Source organism: Lepidochelys kempii, chromosome 7, assembly GCF_965140265.1.
Source record: "Lepidochelys kempii isolate rLepKem1 chromosome 7, rLepKem1.hap2, whole genome shotgun sequence".
Lineage (NCBI taxonomy): Eukaryota > Metazoa > Chordata > Testudines > Cheloniidae > Lepidochelys > Lepidochelys kempii.
In genome coordinates, this window is record NC_133262.1 from 117,538,835 (window position 1) to 117,559,311 (window position 20,477).

The 20,477-nt window shown below is 39.8% G+C and overlaps 1 protein-coding gene across 16 annotated transcripts in view; it reads right to left on the reverse strand.

The window, feature by feature from the left end:
- The window catches only part of ADD3 (adducin 3), a 189,641-nt gene that overhangs the window by 30,670 nt on the left and 138,494 nt on the right, over nt 1-20,477 (reverse strand). For 15 of the 16 annotated variants that reach the window (XM_073354406.1, XM_073354410.1, XM_073354415.1 and 12 more), the window contains 8 exons: nt 13,006-13,144; nt 8,267-8,418; nt 8,034-8,114; nt 6,341-6,490; nt 5,122-5,265; nt 4,934-5,032; nt 2,407-2,589; nt 82-339 (listed from right to left, as the gene is read on the reverse strand). In XM_073354406.1, coding sequence (XP_073210507.1) covers nt 82-339; nt 2,407-2,589; nt 4,934-5,032; nt 5,122-5,265; nt 6,341-6,490; nt 8,034-8,114; nt 8,267-8,418; nt 13,006-13,144 — 1,206 coding nt within the window. The remainder of the gene's footprint in view (nt 1-81; nt 340-2,406; nt 2,590-4,933; nt 5,033-5,121; nt 5,266-6,340; nt 6,491-8,033; nt 8,115-8,266; nt 8,419-13,005; nt 13,145-20,477) is intronic. The other variant, XM_073354421.1, reaches the window with a different exon arrangement.

Sequence of the window (20,477 nt, forward strand, 5' to 3'; positions counted from 1 at the left end):
ATTTAGTGATATAAACTCTGCAGAATTCACTTTCTCTCAGGTAGAGTAAGAACAAGCCGACTATCAAAAATAGCTTCCTACCGTTATCTTAGTTCTGGGACTAGTCTCTCCATTCCAAGACTCCTCAGGCACATTCACTTTTAAGTATGTATTTGGAGAGTTCAGCCATCTTGTCTTTTCTCGCTGTTGTCTTTGTGCTAGGAATTTGAGAGGGGAAAGTGGAACTGTATCATCTTCGAAAGAAAAGGCAGTCACAGTGGCTGGGATCTCAACATCACTCTTGTGCCTGGGTTTTTCTCTGACTAGAGGTTGCCTGTAAGCATAGCCAGTTCTGTATCCCTGAGAAGGTTAAAAAAAAAAAAAAAAAAAAAAAAAAAAAGAGAGAGAGATCAACCAATAATGCCCAAAGAATAGGAAACTATGGCAATTTTGTACCACTGTGTATGTATTAAATGAACTATCTGCACTCATCCAAGCAAGAGATTTGGGGTATCCTTTTCCAAAATATTTTTCATTTATTGATTTATAAAAAACCCTTTATAGTCAGCATCATAGCAGACAGTCAAAAATTCATATAACTGCAGTTTTTCACATATTTGACAGTCTTTCCACTTCTCTTATGAACAGTGCAATCTGGAAAGATTAAGAATAATCTATAGAAGTTTATAATGGTCAATTCCTTCCTCCATTCAAGAGCCAACAAAGATAACATTTCCCTTCTGATGGAAAGTAACAATATAATTTGAGCTAAACTGACCTCTAGAATTCTGCCCTGAGTAAGGGGCAGCACAGAAGAAGAGCAGGGACCAAATGGTGACCTACAGTCATCATCTGATTTCTGCTTAGCCCTTGCTCCATTTGGGGGTGGGGGTGGGGGTGTAAGAGGATGGACAGGAAGAAGTAAGTTCTACCAGTCCTTTTCCTGCCCCTCCATGCCAGCTGAGCCGTGTTGGCCAGCATGTTCAGTGGAGCCCCGGCTCCACCCACATCTCACTCCTGCCTACCAACTCCCTGCCCACCCATGCAAAAGGGGGAACAATTGCCCGGGGAGAGATACCCTGGTTGCTGTGTTATGACCTGTGATATAGGTAGTCCACACAGGAAAGCAAGGGGGCATCTAACCTCCCTGCTTGAGCACATAGTGTAATTCATGTCTGAGTCTAATACATTACACTAATATGCGACTGGTATCCTCTTTTGCTTTGCTTTTACTTTATCAATAAATAACTTAATTTGAAATTAATATTTTGTTACATTTTGAACAATTAGTATTGAACTTCATTTCTTCCAAGTCCATAAAAATTAAAGAGATAAAAACTGATAGAAGTTAGAAACGAACACTACAATTCATAACAAAATAAAAATGAAAGCTTCCAAGTATATTTACGAAGGTGATGATTGAAAATGTATGTTGTAGCAATACAGCTTTATACAGAGAAATTATTAACCTTTGTGACAGTGTCCTGACAGAAATTTTAGCTTAACCAGTTCTTACTATTCTGTTGTGTTAGGCTTCAGAAATAGAAAGATTTAAAAAAAATATATATTATATATTCTGTCCTAAATCAAATGTTCAGATATGGGAGATATTAAATATTCAATAAAAACTACTTTTCATTTACATATTTCATTTTCAAGTTTATAAAGAAAATCAAAACAGACAATTCCTTTACTTAGGGCAGAGGTGGGCAAACTACAGCCCGTGGGCCACATCCAGCCTGTGGGGCCATCCTGCTGGGCCCTTGAGCTCCTGGCCAGGGAGGCTAGTCCCCGGCTCCTCCCCCCGCAGCCTCAGCACGCTGCGCCGCCAGAGCGGGAGGGGGCTGCACTGCAGGGGAGAGCAGGAAGGGAGGCTCACCTGCAGCCTCAGGGGAGCAGGCAGGCGGTGTGGGTGGCGGAAGTATGGCGAACACGGGCAGAGGACTCAGGAGGAGCACCGGGTGGCTGCGCAGCCGGCCGGAGAGTAGTGGAGCTTGGAAGGGGAAACCGCTGCTTCTCTCCAGCTATGCAGCTGCCCCTGCTCCTCCTGAGTCCTCCACCCATGTTTGCAGGGCTGCATTCTGAAAGGGGCTTTGCGGGGGGTTGGATAGGGGGTGGGGTCGGAGCAGTCAGGGGCAAGAGGTCCCAGGAGGGGGCCGGTCAGGGGACAAGGAGTAGGGGGGGTAGGATGGGTGAGGAGTTCTGAGGGGGGCAGTCAAGGGGCGGGAATTGGGAGGGCGCTGATAGGGTTAGGGTTTGGGGAGGCACAGCCTTCCCTACGTGGCCCTCCATACAGTTTTGGAACTCTGATGTAGCCCTCAAGCCAAAAGGTTTGCCCACCCCTGATTTAGGGCCTAAGAGTTGAGGAGTAAAAGGCACCCAAAACTCTCAAGGATTGCATTTGTATTGTTATAATTGTGTACCTACCAGGTTGTCTAGCATCCTCATGAGAGCTTCAAACTCTTGTTCCCCAACTTTCCATTTTTGTTGGGAGCCCATATTAACTCCACCTCCTCCAGCTGCTGCCACAGCGTGTGTGAAAGGCTTGTACTTCTGCAGGTCTAGTATAAGAAGATTGTCTATTCCACCTGCACCAGCTAATGCATGAACCTGCAACAATATACACACAGTAATCTGCTTGTTTATAGATAATTTTATGGGGTGTGGAATTCTCAGCTTGTCTGAATTTAATGGAAAAATTGTAAACATAAAATTGGCTACAATTATGTTTTCAGGTTACTTTTCTTCTCATTAAAATTATGACAACTGCATTAAGACATGCAGAGAATGATTTCTATTGTATGAATGATAGTATCAGTTAATAATTATGGCTCTAAAAGGAGTAAATGCAATAAACTTCAATTATTTATTAAGTGCTCAACAATGTACTTTTAACTGTAGAAGACAGAGAAATATCTTTAATCTTGACACAGATGTACCCTACCATTGGCGAGAAAGGCAACTGTAAGTCTGATTAATTACTTAATAAGACACTAACAAGTGATTTCTGGATTCTGCTTAATTTATTTAGTAATACACCATTCTCCTCCGCTTTGTGCTTGTAGTGGAAAATCCTCTTTTTCTCATCCCAACATTGAGCTCGAGTAACTGAGTTGGGCGTTGTGAATCTCCACAAGGTCAGAGGTGGAAGGAATTCTTCAACCAGACCACAGAGGATCTAGTGGTACCCACAGACTTTGCATCCCATTTCTATGCAGAGTAAGGAGTGATGGATCTGTTACCTTCCTGCTCTTCTAACTGTGTTAGCCCTAGTCACTGTGCTCAGCCCTGCAGGGAACGTTTATGGAGCTATGCTCTGTGGGGTGTACAAGTATGCACCCCTGGACACAAGCTCCTGAAGTTTACTCTGTCCACCATGGAAAGCACTGTTAGTTTCACATGGATGATCTGCATTTAGAGAAGACGGACTCCAGATTTGCCCTGTAATATTACAGATCCATCTGCATTTCCCCCCAGATTGCCTGGCTTTCAACAGGTTAGTTGGCAAAATATTAATGGTCCCCAAAATAACTTCCATTAAATGGTATCATGTTGCAATGTTGCTGTCATAAAAATAAAGGGAAGGGTAACCACCTTTCTGTATACAGTGCTATAAAATCCCTCCTGACCAGAGGCAAAACCCTTTCACCTGTAAAGGGTTAAGAAGCTAAGATAACCTCGCTGGCACCTGACCAAAATGACCAATGAGGAGACAAGTTACTTTCAAAGCTGGGGGGGGGAAACAAAGGGTCTGTGTCTGTGTGATGCTTTTGCCAGGAACAGATCAGGAATGCAGACTCAGAACTTCTGTTAGTTAGTAAGTAATCTAGCTAGAAATGCGTTAGATTTCCTTTTGTTTAATGGTTGGTAAAATACACTGTGCTGAATGGAATGTATATTCCTGCTTTTGTCTCTTTTTGTAACTTAAGGTTTTGCCTAGACGGATTCTCTGTGTTTTGAATCTGATTACCCTGTAAGGTATTTACCATCCTGATTTTACAGAGGTGATTCTTTTACCTTTTCTTTAATTAAAATTCTTCTTTTAAGAACCTGATTGCTTTTTCATTGTTCTTAAGATCCAAGGGTTTGGGTCTGTGTTCACCTGTACAAATTGGTGAGGATTTTTATCAAGCCTTCCCCAGGAAAGTGAGTACAGGGCTTGGGGGGATATTTTGGGGGAAGATGCCTCCAAGTGGGCTCTTTCCCTGTTCTTTGTTTAACATGCTTGGTGGTGGCAGCATAAGGTTCAAGGACAAGGCAAAGTGTGTACCTTGGAGAAGTTTTTAACCTAAATTGGTAAGAAGCAGCTTAGGGGTTTTTCATGCAGGTCCCCACATCTGTACCCTAGAGTTCAGAGTGGAGAAGGAACCTTGACAGTTGCACTACAAGACAGCTTTCTAATAAAGGATACTGTCCCATGGGACAAACTCATTCAAGTAAACACAATGTGCTCTACAGCAAAGCCAACACATGATGCCTAAACCAACTTACTCTCATACCCAGAGTGGTTTTGATATTGCTAATTGTGCACATACAAGGAAGTAAACAGAAACATGCTTTTAATTTCATTCTATAACAGAAACAAGTCTCCTCTTTATTCCACAGAACTCCTACACTGCGGTAGTCTATTTTTTGTCAAGGTCCAAATTTCTTGGTTGGGATATTGCAAGGCTAAGATTCCAAAGAAGAAAATAAAAAAATAATAATGATAATAAGTAAATAAAAATATTTTGAGGTCCACTCAAAATCGTCTGGTAGTACAGATTTGGCCCATGATCCGCCTATTGACTATTCCTGTTTTACACAAATATTGTGTCTAATAGCAGAGATTCTGTTGAATACTTTGCAATAATGGAGCTTCCTCCCTATGGAGTCAGGTCTATCCATTGCAATAACTCGTTATGGCATAAGTATTTCCTTCAGAAATTAAATAACGACGAATCATCTCTCTTACCTGTATTTCACAGGCAAGCTGCACATTGAAAATATAGTGAAAGGCCTCCTCTAATGTCTCTCCTAAGGCTACCACACCATGATTTCTCAAGACCAGCAACTAGTGAATGAAAACACAAATGTTAAATGGTAGAAACTGGTACAGAACATGCAAATGATTAAAGAAAAACATGAATAAAGGTTGACTACCTTGCAACTTGGCCCAAGAACCTTCTGAAGCTGAATTCTCTCTTCCTGTTCATCAAGAGATCCTTGGTAATCGTAGTAAGCAACATCTCCCAGAATCAGAGCCTCCTGAGAGATTGGAAGGATACCACACTTCATAGATGAAACCTGTTTCAAACAAATTGAACACTTTTAAGATTCTGAAAAAAAACATTTAAACCAGGGTTCTGTGCAAAAGTGCCATGTTCCACAAGTTTCCAGGTTAGTCTTCCAAAGTTATAAGTGAACTATTAGGTCATCCAGAAGTTTACCATACGAGTGGGAGATTATTCCCAATGGTATTTTTCCAGTACATGGGTTCTCTACCTCTGGATCACAACCACTCTGTCCCACCTATATTCTTAAATGATAGTGAAGTCTTGGCTATATGCTAGCTAGACAAGAGGAGTCTCAATACGGAGTAGGCACTGTTCTACTGCTTTATCCAGTCTAGTTTAAAATATGGTGAGAGCACTGCTACCACTTCACTTGGGGGACTATGCCACATAACAGATGAAACCATAAGCAAGTTTTCCCTGGCAATTGATATTAATGCATCTTTTCCTCATTTCATTCCCATCACTCTACATCAACCCTCAACAATTTTTCTTCCTTCCTGGTGTTTACACACTTCAAATATTGGTAAACAGTTATGTCTTCCTTTTCTCATCTCTAGCCAGCTATATAAATTTATCTCCTTGTTTCTCTCATTAGTTAGTTCAGTCCAGCCTCTTACTCATTTTTGCCCTTTTTTGAACTTCTAGTTTAGCTATAACTTTTTGAGAGATACCCAGAACATTTATAATATAACCTCTTAAAAATGCAATTAGTGTAATCTACATCATGACTTAGAACACATTTTGTAGTACCGAGATGATTTTAAATAAGTGTTGGCCGAAACTGTACATATTCTTCCTTCACTCTGACTGAGGTGGTCCAATACTCATTTTATGCATGGCTTATTCCAGCAAAGTGCTCAGCACCTTCAGATCACTCAGGATCTTGAAGAATAAGCCCCTTACACTGGTGTAAGTCAAGAGGTGTAACTGAACAGAAGTCAATGGAGTTACACAAGTATAAAACTGTGGAGAGGCAAGTTTGATCCATACACACTAGATCTACATTCATAATATACATCTTTAATATATTTTATATTTTGAAACTGTTTCCTCTTTAGGCCACGTTAGGAACTGTACAGACTTACAGCTGCAGTTGCAGGGGTGTGTATGTGTATCACACATCTGACATCAGGGCGCATGGAGTAGATGGCAGCATGTGGACTGAATCCTGCATTGTCGATGCTCAGATTGGTACTCCCCTGGTCAACTACATCTCCTAAAATATTTAATTTAATCTGGAAAACAATCAAACAAAGGAAACTCATGGAACTACTGTAAGTTGGCCATAACTAACTGGCCATGAACCAACTGAAAAGAACAAACCAAAAAAACCCAAACCAAAAAACCTATAGCTCAGTAGGTACCATCATGGGAGGAGAGGGGAGAGGAAACAGAATCAATTTAGCAGTGATCATATCCGATCTTAAACTTGTGCTTAGTTTGACCTCTCCTAAACAAGCTAAGATTTTTTTTTTTAAATCACATTCATCAGTGAAATAACGCTTAGAAGTATTAGGGCAGCCAGGAGTAAGTATATAAATCCTCCTGCTGTTTAAGATCTTGCCAGATGGTGGAAATAGCCATTAAAAAAGGTAAAGGCTAGATAATGATAAACAGATAAAGAAATTCCTCTTTGATCTGGCTGCCCCTTAGCTAAAGGAAGAGTTGGTAGTATAGCACACCAAGCAGACTCAACTGGAGTAGAAAGCCTGCAAGAGAACCTCAAATAACAAGCTTCTGTTCAAAGCACAACCTGTATAGATATATTTAGCATACAGATACCTATAAATAAATGCTCAGACTAAAATGGTTAAGAGCAATAGATGCTAAAACTGAACATTTCAGATGAACTACATATTTTTACACCCTATTAATGTACTGTGTTATATTATAAATTAAACCTCCTAATTTCTCAAATTTGAATTTGAAAATTTAATACAATTTAATGTGAAAACAAAGATTCGATCTCAGAATAACTGCCATTAAAGCATTTTAAATGAAAGTCGTGGAAATAAAAAAATCTCTCCAAACTGTTAAGGGGTGGGTAGGAAAGAGTAACAGAGGCAATAGAAGCAGCATATAAGATCCAGTTCTTATGGTTATATTTTTGGCTCTGCTTTTGGAAATTGACCATATTGTGCCACCTACCTTCGGTTCCCTTCTAAACATTGTCAGCAAGACTCACCAGTAGATATGACTATTTGGGTAACAAACTTTTCAGTTCTTTCACACCATGAGATGCTTAATTTGGTAGTCTAGACACTGAATTAAGAGCCCTTATACCAATTCCCTTTTTGGCCTCGAACAAATTACTTAACTCTGCTGTTTTCCAGTTGTGAAATGGGGATAATAATACATGTCTCATGCCTGACAAGGATGTCATGTGGATAATACATGCAAAGTACTTTGAAGATCAAAGCACTATATTACTGATAAGAGGTTGCTGTTATATTAATAAAGTAGCTGACAAATTCTATTTGACTTCCTTTTGTGGACCAGGTAGGAGCACAGCTAAAATACAAAAAGCTTGCTGGACAACATTAAAGCTTTAGTGGAACCAAAGCAGTGAAAAGTGGATCCAAAAACTGGACAGAAGTGTTCAGGAGCAGACGATTGTATAATCCCAAAAATTAATCTGCTGTTCACTAGATGATTTTACGTGAATTTCGGAACAGGTAAATAAAAACCTGATGCCACTATCCTACTTCAGTAGCTGCAAAACTGTCAGGAAACAATCTAAGTCTCTGTGATTATTATTAATGTAAGTGAAGCACATACCAAATTGGAGGCTGAAGCTTCAGAAAAAGACAGACCTCTTGGAATGATTAGAATGTGGTCCTGTTCTTTGCTTACTCTTACCTGAAAAGGAGGAAAAATGATTTCTGATTTATTATTTAATTTACTTAAATAACATTTGGAAAATTAATTCTAATTTTGTATGGTTTAATTTTAAACATACAGGTAAAAACACAAAGAAGCAACTAATCAGTTTTACTCTTAAAAATACTCACTGTGATGTAGGAATTTGCTAAGTGTGCCCATCCAAACAAGTCAGCCAACCTATACAAGCTGGCTAATTTACAACGAGTAAGTTTTTCTCCCTTAACAAATGAGGTGGTGTCTATTCCAGGTAGGTCATTGATGGGTGTAACCATTCCAAGGCCTGAAAGAAAAAAAAAAGTGGTAAATTAAGTTCTCTGTGATTCTCCAAAAGCAGTATACTTAAATTAGTAGTATAGAACCCCAGTTCTGCCAAATGCTAATAGCATTAGACTACGCTTACAGCAGAGGTTTAGTGATTTCTCGAACTGCCTTAGCAACCTTTGTAATATAAGGCCCTAGATACCATACCCTAAAATATTATGAAAGTCTCCAAATTTTGAGAGAAGGAAGGAAGGGTGAATTAGTGACAGAGGACTACTTTGAAGTACCACTCAGATCTGAACTATCCTTTGCTTCAAGGTAATGTGCTCTGGACAGATTCCAATGTTTTAAGACCTCCTGAGCTAAGATCAGGTTTACAGGCTGTTTGAAAACACTCCTATTGGGCTTTGCAAACTTGAATAGCCATTTGAATAGATTTCTCATTCTGAGTCACTGTAGTTAGTTCTAGGGATGTCATGAGGGAGGATATAAGAACTACTGCAAAAGTTCGCAAACTGTTTAATAGCACAGAACACATTTTAATAGAGAAATTGTATCATGGACACCTCCTAGCTCGTTTATGACTGGTAAGACCACTCCTTCTCCCCTTCACAAATACATAATATGCCTATGGCAACTACAACATTTGAATACACAGAAAGTTACTACTAGGAAAGTTAAAAATATACTAAATACTGTGTTTTAATATGATTTACCAGACAGAAACAAGAAGAGTTAGTACCTTATGACCAGCCACCTTTTCAGAATCCACTAACAAATGTTTGAAGGACAACAGTTTGAGAACATCTAGTTTAGCGGATAGTCCACAGGACGGGTAGTCAGGACATTTGGGTTCTATTTTCCTTTCTCCCACTCACTTTTTAAATTGGACCCTAAGTGACTTGTCCAAAGCCACACAATAGAAGTGTTGAGTATTATCAGCTCCCATTGGATTTCAGTGGGAGATGGGACTGCTCACAGTGCTGAAAATCAGGCCCCTAAAAACACAACACATAAGAATGGCCACACAGGGTCAGGCTGATGGTCTGTCTAGTCCAGTATCCTGTCTCTGACAGCAGCCAGCACCAAAGCTTCAGGGGGAAATGTACAGAACATGGCAGTTGGAGTGATCTACCCTGTCTTCTACTCCCTGTTTCTGGCAGTCAGATGTTTAGGGTCACCTGAACATGGGGTTCCATCTCTGACCATCTTGGCTAATGGCCACTGATGGACCTATCCTCCATGAACTTATCCAGTTCTTTTTTGAACCCAGCTATATTTTTGGCCATCACAAAGTTTCATGGCAATGAGTTTTCACAGGTTAATTGTGCACTGTGTGAAAAAGTACTTCCTCTTCTTTGTATTAAACCTGCTGCCTATTAATGTCATTGGGCAACCCCTTCTTTTTGTATTGTGGGAAAGGGTAAATAACACTTCTGTATTTATTTATTCCATACCATTCCTGGTTTTATAGACCTCTATCATATTCCCCCCCCATCATCTCTTTTCTAAATTGAACAACCCTAATCTTTTTAGTTTCTTCTCATATGGAAGCTGTTCCATACCGGTGATCATCTTTGTTGACCATCTGAATCTTTCCCAGTTCCACTATATCTTTTTTGAGATAGGGGGACTGGAACGAAACAGTAGTCAGGGTGTGGGTGCACCCTGGATTTATATAGTGTGTGACAAAGTTCCTCCTCTGCCTTGGTGTGTCCTGCGCTTATTGCTTGCCTCAGAGATTCATGGCAGCCCTCAGTTTGGTCACTCTTGCTAGTGGCTCAAACCTGCCGTTCACTCAGCTAACCTCATCACTGGCCAGCATGGGGAAAAGGAAGGAGAACAATCCCCACAGTCTCTGCTTGTCCACCTAGTGGGTCGGGGGACAGGCCAGGGACCTTCCCCTCTGGTGGGACCCACAGTCCAGGTCAACTCCTCCTGTATCCAATAGGGATTTGGGGGAAATGGGGGGAACCCAGCCCCGCCCTGCACTCCGGGTTCCAGCCTAGGGCCCTGTGGATCACAGCTGTCTATAGTGTTTTGTGTAACAGCTGTGTGACAGCTACAACTCCCTGGCCTCCTCCCAACACCTTCTGTATCCTCACCACAGGACTTTCTTCCTGATGCCAGATAGCATTTGTACTCCTCAGTCCTCCAGCAGCACGCCATCTCACTCTCAGCTCCTTGCGTGCTCCACACTGACTGAAGTGAGGTCCTTTTTAAACCAGGTGCCCTGAGTAGCCTGCCTTAATTGATTCTAGCAGCTTCTTAATTGGATCCAGGTGTCCTAATTAGCCTGTCTGCCTTAATTGGTTCCAGTAAGTTCCTGATTGTTCTGGAACTGCCCATTACCATACCCAAGGAAAAGGGACCTGCTTAACCTGGGGCTAATATATCTGCCTTCTATCACTCTCCTGTAGCCATCTGGCCCAACCCTGTCACAAGTGGCATTATACTTTCTATCCCTTTTCTTATAGTTCCTAAAATACTGTTAAGCTTTTTGACCACTGCTGCACACAGAGCAGAAATTTTCAGAGAACTATCCATGATGACTCCAAGATATTTCTTGAGTGGTGGCAGCTAATGTAGAACCCATCATTATATACCTGTAGTTGGAATTATTTTTACCTATGTGCATTACTTTGCATTTATCAATTTGCTATTTTGTTGCCGCCAGTCACCCAGTTTTCTGAGATCCCCCTATAACTCTTGCCCACATACTCAGGGTCTAAATGGTCACCATATTTGAGGTTGGAAAGGAATTTCCCCCTGAGTCAGATTGGCAGAGACCCTGGAGGTTTTTTGCATTCGTCTGCAGCTTGGGGCATGGGTCACTTGCAGGTTTAAACCAGTGTAAATGGTGAATTCACTGTAACAAAGTCTTTAAACCATGATTTGAGGACTTCAGTAACTCAGGCAGAGGTTAGTAGTCTATTTCAGCAGTGGGTGGGTGAGGTTCTATAACCTGCAATGTGCAGGTCAGACTAGATGATCATGATGGTCCCTTCTGATCTTAAAGTCTATGAGAGAACTCTTCACAGTCAGCTTTGGACTTAACTACCTTGAATAATTTTGTATAGTCTGTAAACTTTGCCACTTCATTGTTGACTTTTCAGGATCATTAATGAATAAGTTGAACAGCACTGGTCCCAGTACAGATCCTTGTTTTTATCAATCTGCCTGGTACTGAAAAAATCAGCATTACATTAGCTACCTCCCAGTCATCTGGTACAGAGGCTGATTTCATTGATAGGTTAGATACTACAGTTAGTAGTTCTGCAATTTCACATTTGAGTTCCTTAAGAACTCTTCGGTGAATACCATCTGGTCCTGGGTGACGTATTACTGTCTAATTTATCCATTTGTTCTAAAACCTCTTCTCTACTGACACATCAATGTGGGACAATACTTCAGATTTGTCACCCAAAAAGGATAGCTCTGATTTAGGTATCTCCCCCCACATCCTCTGCAGTGAAGACACAAAATTCGTTTAGTTTCTCTGCAATGGCCTTGTCTTCCTTCAATGAACCTTTAACACCTTCGTTGTCTAGTGGTCTCACTGCCTGTTTGGCAGCCTTCCTGCTTCTGATGTACTTAAAATATTCTTACTAATATTTATTGTGTCTTTAGCAAGTTGCTTCTCACATTCTTTTACACTTAACATGCCAGAGTTTGTGGACCTTCTTATTATACTTACTAGGATCTGACTTGAAGTTTTAAAAGATCCCTTTTTGCAAATAACAGCCTCGATTCTGTTTAGCCATGGTGGCATTCTTTTGGCCCACAGTGTCTCTTTGGATTTGGGATACACATTTAGTCTGAGTCTCTATTAAGGTGTTTTTAAATAGTCCTCATGCTGCTTGCAGGCATTTAGTTCCTTTTAATTTCTGTCTAACAAGCATCCTCATTCTTATGTTCTCAACCATACATCTTAAATCACTTCATGAAATGGCTATCACATTTGCACCTTTAAGTCTGCAGGCAATGCAGAGAACAGTCTAGAAAGACAGATTTGTCTATTACACTCAGACACTCTTATGAATGTTTAACACGAATATGACTTTTTAATAAGGTTTCAACGATTACAAACCTTGGAAATTAGCCAGAGGACTTTTTCTGTGAAGGCTGTAACTTGATCGCATGATCCTGGCAAGAATCTTTTTTTTTTAAATAACTACACTTTGCTATTTACTAAAAAAACAGCTGCCAGGAGCATGAAAGTAATATCTAATCATGCATTTGAACAGGTTCCTCCTTCCTATCAAACTTTAAAGACAAGTGTACTACGGTAAATTGCTGCCAAGTTTTTAGGTTAGTTGTCATGTTATTATTTATGTGAATCATAGTAAAATGATAATGAGGTTGGGTATTAGTTTTGGTGCAATAAGTTGCGAACTTATTGACTATAAGCAGTTTCTAGAAATTATAACTTTTCTGATACCAAATATTAGACAGAGAAAGTTTAAGAGTAAAATTATTTAAGACCACAATTTGTATTGCTTTACAGATTAAAAAAACCATGGCAAAAATTCTGTTGAAAGGATGAGGTCCCAATATAGACAGAATTTTAGAAAAATACTGGCAATTATACACATTGTTCACTTACTCAATGGAGATGAAGAGAAACCTGCAAAAGAGCTTGCCATGATGTAATCGGCAATCTGTTGTAATGCAAGCAGTCCAGTTGGGTTACGACCCTTCTTCATCTGTTCTTGAATAAGACATTCCAGGTCTTCTCGGAAGGCCTGCAAAAACATTTGAGAATCACTATGATAAACTTTCCTCGAAAGTAGTGAGATGATTACTATAGGCAGGGTATAGGTATCACTATTTATTAAGGTTAACCAACACTTCCCAGTATAAGACCCTATTTTAGTTGCTCATCACTTTGAAAAACTTTAACAGTCACAGGGCAAGTCTGTGGCACAGCTGAAAAAGGAACCTAGATCTCCTATTTTCCAGTTCTTTGCTTTCTCCACAAGACCATCCTTGTGCAGGAACATGCTATTCACCAGAGATGGCTTAAAAGTTCAGAACTATGAGCCTATTCAGCAGTTCATGAACTCAAGAATGGCAATCTATTAAAATATAGTTACTTTAGGGACAGGAGGAGGCCATTTTATATAACTGATTTATTTGAAAGAAACTTAAAAGACAATGGAAGAAAACACCTACCAATACTAACTTGACTAGAGCAATCATAATAACTGCAGTACAGTAGGGACTATTCAGTATCTCTCTCAAAATATGTAATATTCTGGCAAACCCATAGCACTTATATTGAAACTCATTTTGAAAACCATCAGCAATGTTACAACCCCTCTTCTATGCTTAAATTTACTGTATCTTCATTCTAATCCTCATTAAACTGCTGCAGTTATAGAATGGTCAGATTAAGGGCTTGTTTACACATAAAGCATTGCAACGGCACAGCTGCAGTGATGAGGCTGAGCTGCTGTAGTACTTAGTGAAGACGCTACCTATGCTGATGGGAGAGCTTCTCCTGTTGGCACAGATACTCCACCTCCCTGAGAGGTGGCAGCTATGTCGACAGGAGAAGCCCTCCCATTGACACAGCGCTGTCTACACCAGGAGTTCGGTCAGTATAACTGCTTTGCTCTGCAGTTTCCATGCTCCTGGGCAATACAGTTATACTGACATAAGTCTGTTTTATAGCTCACTGGTGTTTTGAAGTACAGGGGAGTTATTTTCACTTTGGTGCCGTGTCTCTAAAATTTGCTGTCTGGTGCTAGAGGTAGTATATTTCACATTTACTACTGCTTATCCTCGTGGCAACTGATTTTAGTGATAACCCTTTAATTCATTTCTTGTTTTATTATTAAACGGACATGTCCTTGAAAAACTGTATCACTTAATTTCAAGAAATCTCAGAATAGGTAAAAGCCAGAGTGCGCAGCTGAAGAAAGTACATCTTCATTACAACTTGTGAAATAGAGGTGACTGTGTGCATGTGATTTTTCACAATCCAGTACAGAATGCACAATATCAAAGCATATGTCTTTTTTAGTAAACTGGAAGTTGCTGTGTATCATGCAGATTCAAGCTTGTAATGATTCATTCAACTAAGTTTTTTCATACATATTTATGGATATCTTCATTACCTTCAGACTCCTACAAAAAGTGGGGACTCATACATGACTCTCATGTGATCCCACCACTGTTGTGAATTTACAGTATTTTTTAATGGTGGTGGTGTGCCATATATTTTAAGATTCTACAAATTCAAAAAACTGTTTTTGTGTTATATCTGATCATTCTTGACTCATTGTCTAAAATGAAAGGCATAAAAACTCAGAACTCAAAAACAATCACATAAAAACGGTTACCTACCTTTCATAACTTTTGTTCTGCAAAACGTGTTGCTCATGTCCATTCCATTCTGTGTGTGCATGGGCACATGTGCACAGCTGTTGGAAACTTTTGCTGTAGCGGTATCTGTAGGGCTGGCTGTGGCACCCTCATGCCGCGGTAGATCAGGTGCCGCTGGCCCTACACCCTCTCAGTTCCTTCTTGCTGACAACTCTGACAGAAGGGCAGAAGGGCAGGTGATGGAATGGACATGAGCAACACAGCTTGAAGAATAGCAGTTACAAAAGGTAGGTAACTGTTTTTTCTTCTTTGAGTGCACACTTCTTATAAGACACTAATAACATTTTTGTCTTTTTATTGGACAAATTCCCATAAGACCTAGCCCAATATTAGTGACTGGGGCATCTTGCAATTGGATCCCTGCAGGTGCAAATGTTCACCTATGCACGACTGGAGTCCAAGTGGCTTTTTTTTTTTTTTGCCTGTTTCAGTTACCTATTATAATTTTTTAATTCATGAGTACATTATAGACCATTCCACATTAGTTACAAACACAGGTAGATCTATTTTGAAATATTATGTTCAAAGTTTACGTTTTAGAAGAGATATAAACACTTCACATACAGCACAAAGCACACATTTTTCAAGTGGAAAAGGCATGAGTCATTTCAGATCTAGGATTTGACAACAGAACACTTAATCAGGAAAACAAACAGTAGCAATTGTCAGAGGAATGAAAAATGATGTTATTCAAATTGTGTGCACACAACACTGTGTCCTATGAAGAAAATGTTTTAAGTGTGGATTTAAAACAGTTGTTTTGGCCTACATGAAAATTCTTTATTAGGATTCCCTAGAGGCTTCAAATTTATATAAGTGCTTCAGGCTGAAACAGATATATTGGACTAACATTTCACAGGATCTTTTAACAAGTCTACTCGTATGTACACCTCTTTAAAAAAAAACCTGTGATCACCAGCAGTCAAATGATAGATTTAATCACTGTACATGGAATAGTGTTAAAAACGTGCAGGCAAGCATTTCTATATAAAATGGGAAACATGATTTGAAAATGTGGCCCAAAACAGCTACTCGAGAAGGAGGTAAAACAAGCTTAAGACACTTGCACAAAAGCAGGATGAACAATCCTCTCAAAACCATCCCATTACAGCTGAGGTGAAGACCGACTCTGCAGCTTTCATTCACTCAGCAACAAAACATCCACCTGTTATGAGATGAGTTCTGAACCCAACTTCTATTAATGCTCACCAGAGTTGTACCTGGAAATCTCCAGACAGAAAAATATGTTGGTACATTGTATCTAAGGTCACAATAATGAATCTGATTTTCATGGGAGCAAAATGAAATCTCTCAGGATGAAATGCTTTGGAGCTATTGGATCAAATCAGCTGGAGTATGTCGGCATAACTCCACTGAAGTAAATGAGGCTACATTAATTTACACCAGATGAGAATTTGATCCCTTAACTTTACCACTAATGCAAAATGTAATATATATCATAAAACCTTACAACCAAAAGGTTAACACATTTTATAGAGCTGACTGTTCCTGAATGTCTTTTTTTAAGTCACAGTTCTTTTTGAAAGAAATATAAAATTCCTACCTTTAAAAATAGATAATCTATTACTTCCTTGTTATACGTCTTCACTGCAGAGTTAATTCAAGTTATCTACACTTAAGTTACTTCTGTTAAATTAGCCTAGCTTGAGTGAGAGTGGTGATGCTATGACATAACGCTCAAGCCGCCGCTTCCACACTGATGCTGCACTCACTTGTCTGTGGCACTAAGACCTCCGGGGGCATATCCTATGGCTCTTTGTGCTGCAGGAAGCTCAGCTACTCTATGAATTTTTTCCCAGTGACTTATGAGAGAACTTGATTTGTACTTTCAGGGCACACTAAAGGAATTATGGAAAGGAATTGGAGGACTAGTGGCACTGAGTGCAGCTAACCTGCATCCACTCTGTACAGTGGTCATGTTAACAGCTGGTGAGTTTTGCCACCCTGAGCTTTAGCCTATACCTCCTCACAGGCCCGCCAACTTGAATTAAAAGCACCATAAACCACTCAAATTAAGGGTTTTAGTACATGACTGGGACTCAAGCGAAGAGCAACATTCGAGTAATAACTCCAGTTTACTTTGCACTGAAGACAAGCCCACAAAATTATAGAAAATTGAGACATGAGACAAGGAAAAGCTCATATAATATACAATAAGAGGAGTATATGTTAATGAAACTTATAGATTATACTACATTTGGAGGAGGAGTTGCAGACACCTGTGAGAACAGAGAAATACAGAAGTATGTAGAGAGGTCAGAAATATGGATGGGATATATGGATAGGCTCAGCACAGAAAAAAAACATCAAGCTAGTATAGCTGGTGAAAAATAAATGTAAAACTACAATTCACTATTGAAAGAGGCATAAGAGCTAATGGTGGACAACAAATTAGATACGTTTGTAACATGACATTGCAGCAAAAAAGGCCAGTGCAATTTTGGGTTGCACGTGCAGAGGCATCATGTGGCAGGACAGGAATATGAGAGTTTCCCTCTATACCACCTTGGTGTAAATGCATCTAGAAAAGGTAGTTGGGTACCTGTAGTTCTTGTTTCTGCAAGACATACATGTCTGCGGATTACTACCCTTGAGTTCATGCAGCACCAGTCCAGGTGACTACTCCCATAGATTAAAATTTTAAGCTTCTGAGGCATCCTTAGAAATGTTTCTGCAGTCCTCAACAGGGTACTTTCACATGGTAAGTCATCTCTTGCAAGGGGATTGGGGCTCTATGGTACCTGTGCCAAATTTAGCCTGCCTCCCCAGGTGAAAGGAATGACACCAAGAGCTATGTGGTGGGAGCATATGACTAGACGCCAGGTCATCTGCCCGGTCTTTTTTTCAGCAGACAATTCTTCAGAGCTCCCAGGCAAAAGGTTTGGGAGAGACCCCCTAAGAATGGGAGCCTGTTGAGGGATAAGCTTCAGCTGAGGGACCTACAGAAAGCAGGAGCCTCCTGGATGAGAAGCTCTAGCTAGAAAAGTTGCAAAGGACTGTGAGCCTGGTGGGAGGGCTCTAAGCAAAGGGAAGCCCTGATAAAGGACTTGAAAGACCTTTGAGCCTAGAAGTAGGGCTGTTTGGATGCTGAAGCCCATTATCAACTGAGAGGTCTAACTGAGTCCAGGGAAGAGGGCTGGAAGGCTTTGACTACTATTTTATGATAACAAACCAAACCTGTAAGGTGATTGGAATTGTGAAAACACCAGGTGTGGTGGTTTGATTCAAGACAAAGTAAACTGAGGCAGCGGCAGGGCCCAAAACCAGACTGGGTAATCCTTGCTACACAATTACCAAGGCTTTCATGGTCAGTTACTTTCAAAACTGAGACATTGTTCTTTATGAAATAAAACAGCTTGTCCAGCATTTTGGGGCTGACTGGCTGGTGGATGGGACTGCCATTTCTGCCTCCATTCCTTGGCCACAATGCTGGCAGGGAGGGGAGGAGGATACAAGCACACAACAGGTTTTTCACTTTTACACATGTGAGAAAGGCAGGCCCTGGCAGTACAGATGGACTAAAATTGGATTAGTTATATAATAGTAGCACAGGACCAGAATCAGGCTGCAAGCCCTTCAGATCTGGAATGTTTTGATAACTGCTCTTTATATCCAATATAAAATTAAAGCAAAATCCCACAAACAAACTTCGTGGGCTGATTTAAAATAGCTAAGAGAAAAGCAAACAGATCAGCAAAATCTTGACTGACAACAAGAACAGTTTTTGGCTACTCCTAAACACAAAACCCCACTAACTTATTAAATTGCATACAGTCCTACAATGTTATGCTTACATACAATACTGCTACTACTAGACTCATCTCCTCACCTGGAAATCCCTTCATTCCATTTATTCCTCACAACCTTTGTATAATACTAATTTTAAAATATCCTCTAGTTCTGGTCTCTGAAATGACCTCAACCAAATCATCGGGGTAACATTTTATAATAAGCCTTAAGTATTTTAAATACTTCATATCATCTCAACGGAAGACCAAATCTCTCCAAATACATCTACATGTACATTCCACCTATCTTAGCTCCCATAGACAGTACTTTCTTCAAATTTTCAGCTTTTCTTCAAACACAGTTATGTAAAATACACAGTATACTCCATTATACAATAAAGATGTTATATACCCTGAAAATCCTAGGCATTTCAAGTTGGGGTCTCAAAAATTTAGCTTTAATCTCTGTGCCTCAATTTCCCAATAGTAAAATGAAGACAACATTAATACCACCTACTCTTACAGGTGTGCTGTGAAGATGAATTCATTATTGTTTGTGAAGCAGTCAAAATATTATGAGCGCGCCGCAGAAACACCCAAAAGAAAATGAATATATTTTGTATTCAGTGCAGAAGCTGGATGGTGTGTATTAAATAAGGCTTGAGGCAACAGACTGAATGAAAAAAAAAATTGAATGAAGAAGGTGTGTTATGGGAAAAATAGTACGCAATGCTGTAATTATAATGTATGTGCACAAGGGGATCAAATTAATCTTCTACAGGCAGCCTTGATTCTGGATTTCCCTAATTTATGAGTACTTGACTCTTCAGCTTCAAAAGTTTTTTTCCCCAACTTTTTTTTTTTAATGTAATATAGATGAGAGCTGCTGTCACATACAACACAAAGCAATAAAATCTGTTTCGGTATAAAGATGCAGTTTCAAACAAGCACAGAGTCCTGGCAGTTTTATAATTAATGACACTGAGATTATTTGAACCTTCTAATGTTAAATTTGTAGGTACTGTTGGAATAGGTTCAAACAGTTTTAGATTAAGAGTTTGTCAGTAGTACCGTGAGGTGCTAGTAGGGTACTGAGACCTAGCTGATTGAAAGGCATAAGAAAGTTACAAATAGGTAGCAGCGGGTAACGTTCAAGGCCTTAAATAATCTTGCGGAGTGCACATGGCTTATACGGTCACCACTCGTACCCCCAAAACCTCTGAGTTGTAGACCATAAACAAACAGCTACCAAGTAGTTTGAAATGTCTCCTAAGGATACTATGATCCTATTTCCTGGTCTACAACTTTGCAGATGTTCTCCATTTTAAAGCAGTATAAACTAGTGGAAGCTTGTGGAGGAGCTTTCATTGTTCTGGGGGTTCTTAATTTAAAGTTCTTCCTTCCAAATTTCAACCTTCCAAATTTCCAAACATTCTTCCATGTAGCGTCAACAAGTGTCAATCTTTAGCAAATATGGATTAATAATTTTGACCTGAGACTGCCAACTGCAGCATGCTAGCCTTCCTAGATAGCTGCGTATGTGTTTATTTCATGATTGTCACATAAGAATCTTAGAATTTTACAACACTCCAAATGGGTTACCTACACAAAGCTACAATTTTCTCAACTCCTCTACTTTAAAAATGGGAAGAAAATTTTAAACTGTTCATGGGTGGAAAAGCAGTGGCAAAGAGCTGTGTTTTGCATTTTTTTCTGAAGAAAACACTTTTCTGGTTGTTCCTAATTCTTGTGGTAGGGAGGTCACAGCTGTGTGTTAGAAGACTCTGAATTCAGCTCTCACTAGTATCAACCTGGCCATTGAGAAATCTATTGTTTCTCAGGATTGCAGCTACCATGGAGGGGGAAGTGGTTTCTGAGATATCCTGGGTCCTGTCTATTTGAGAGTTCTCAAAATCAAATACCAAGACTTTACACCCAA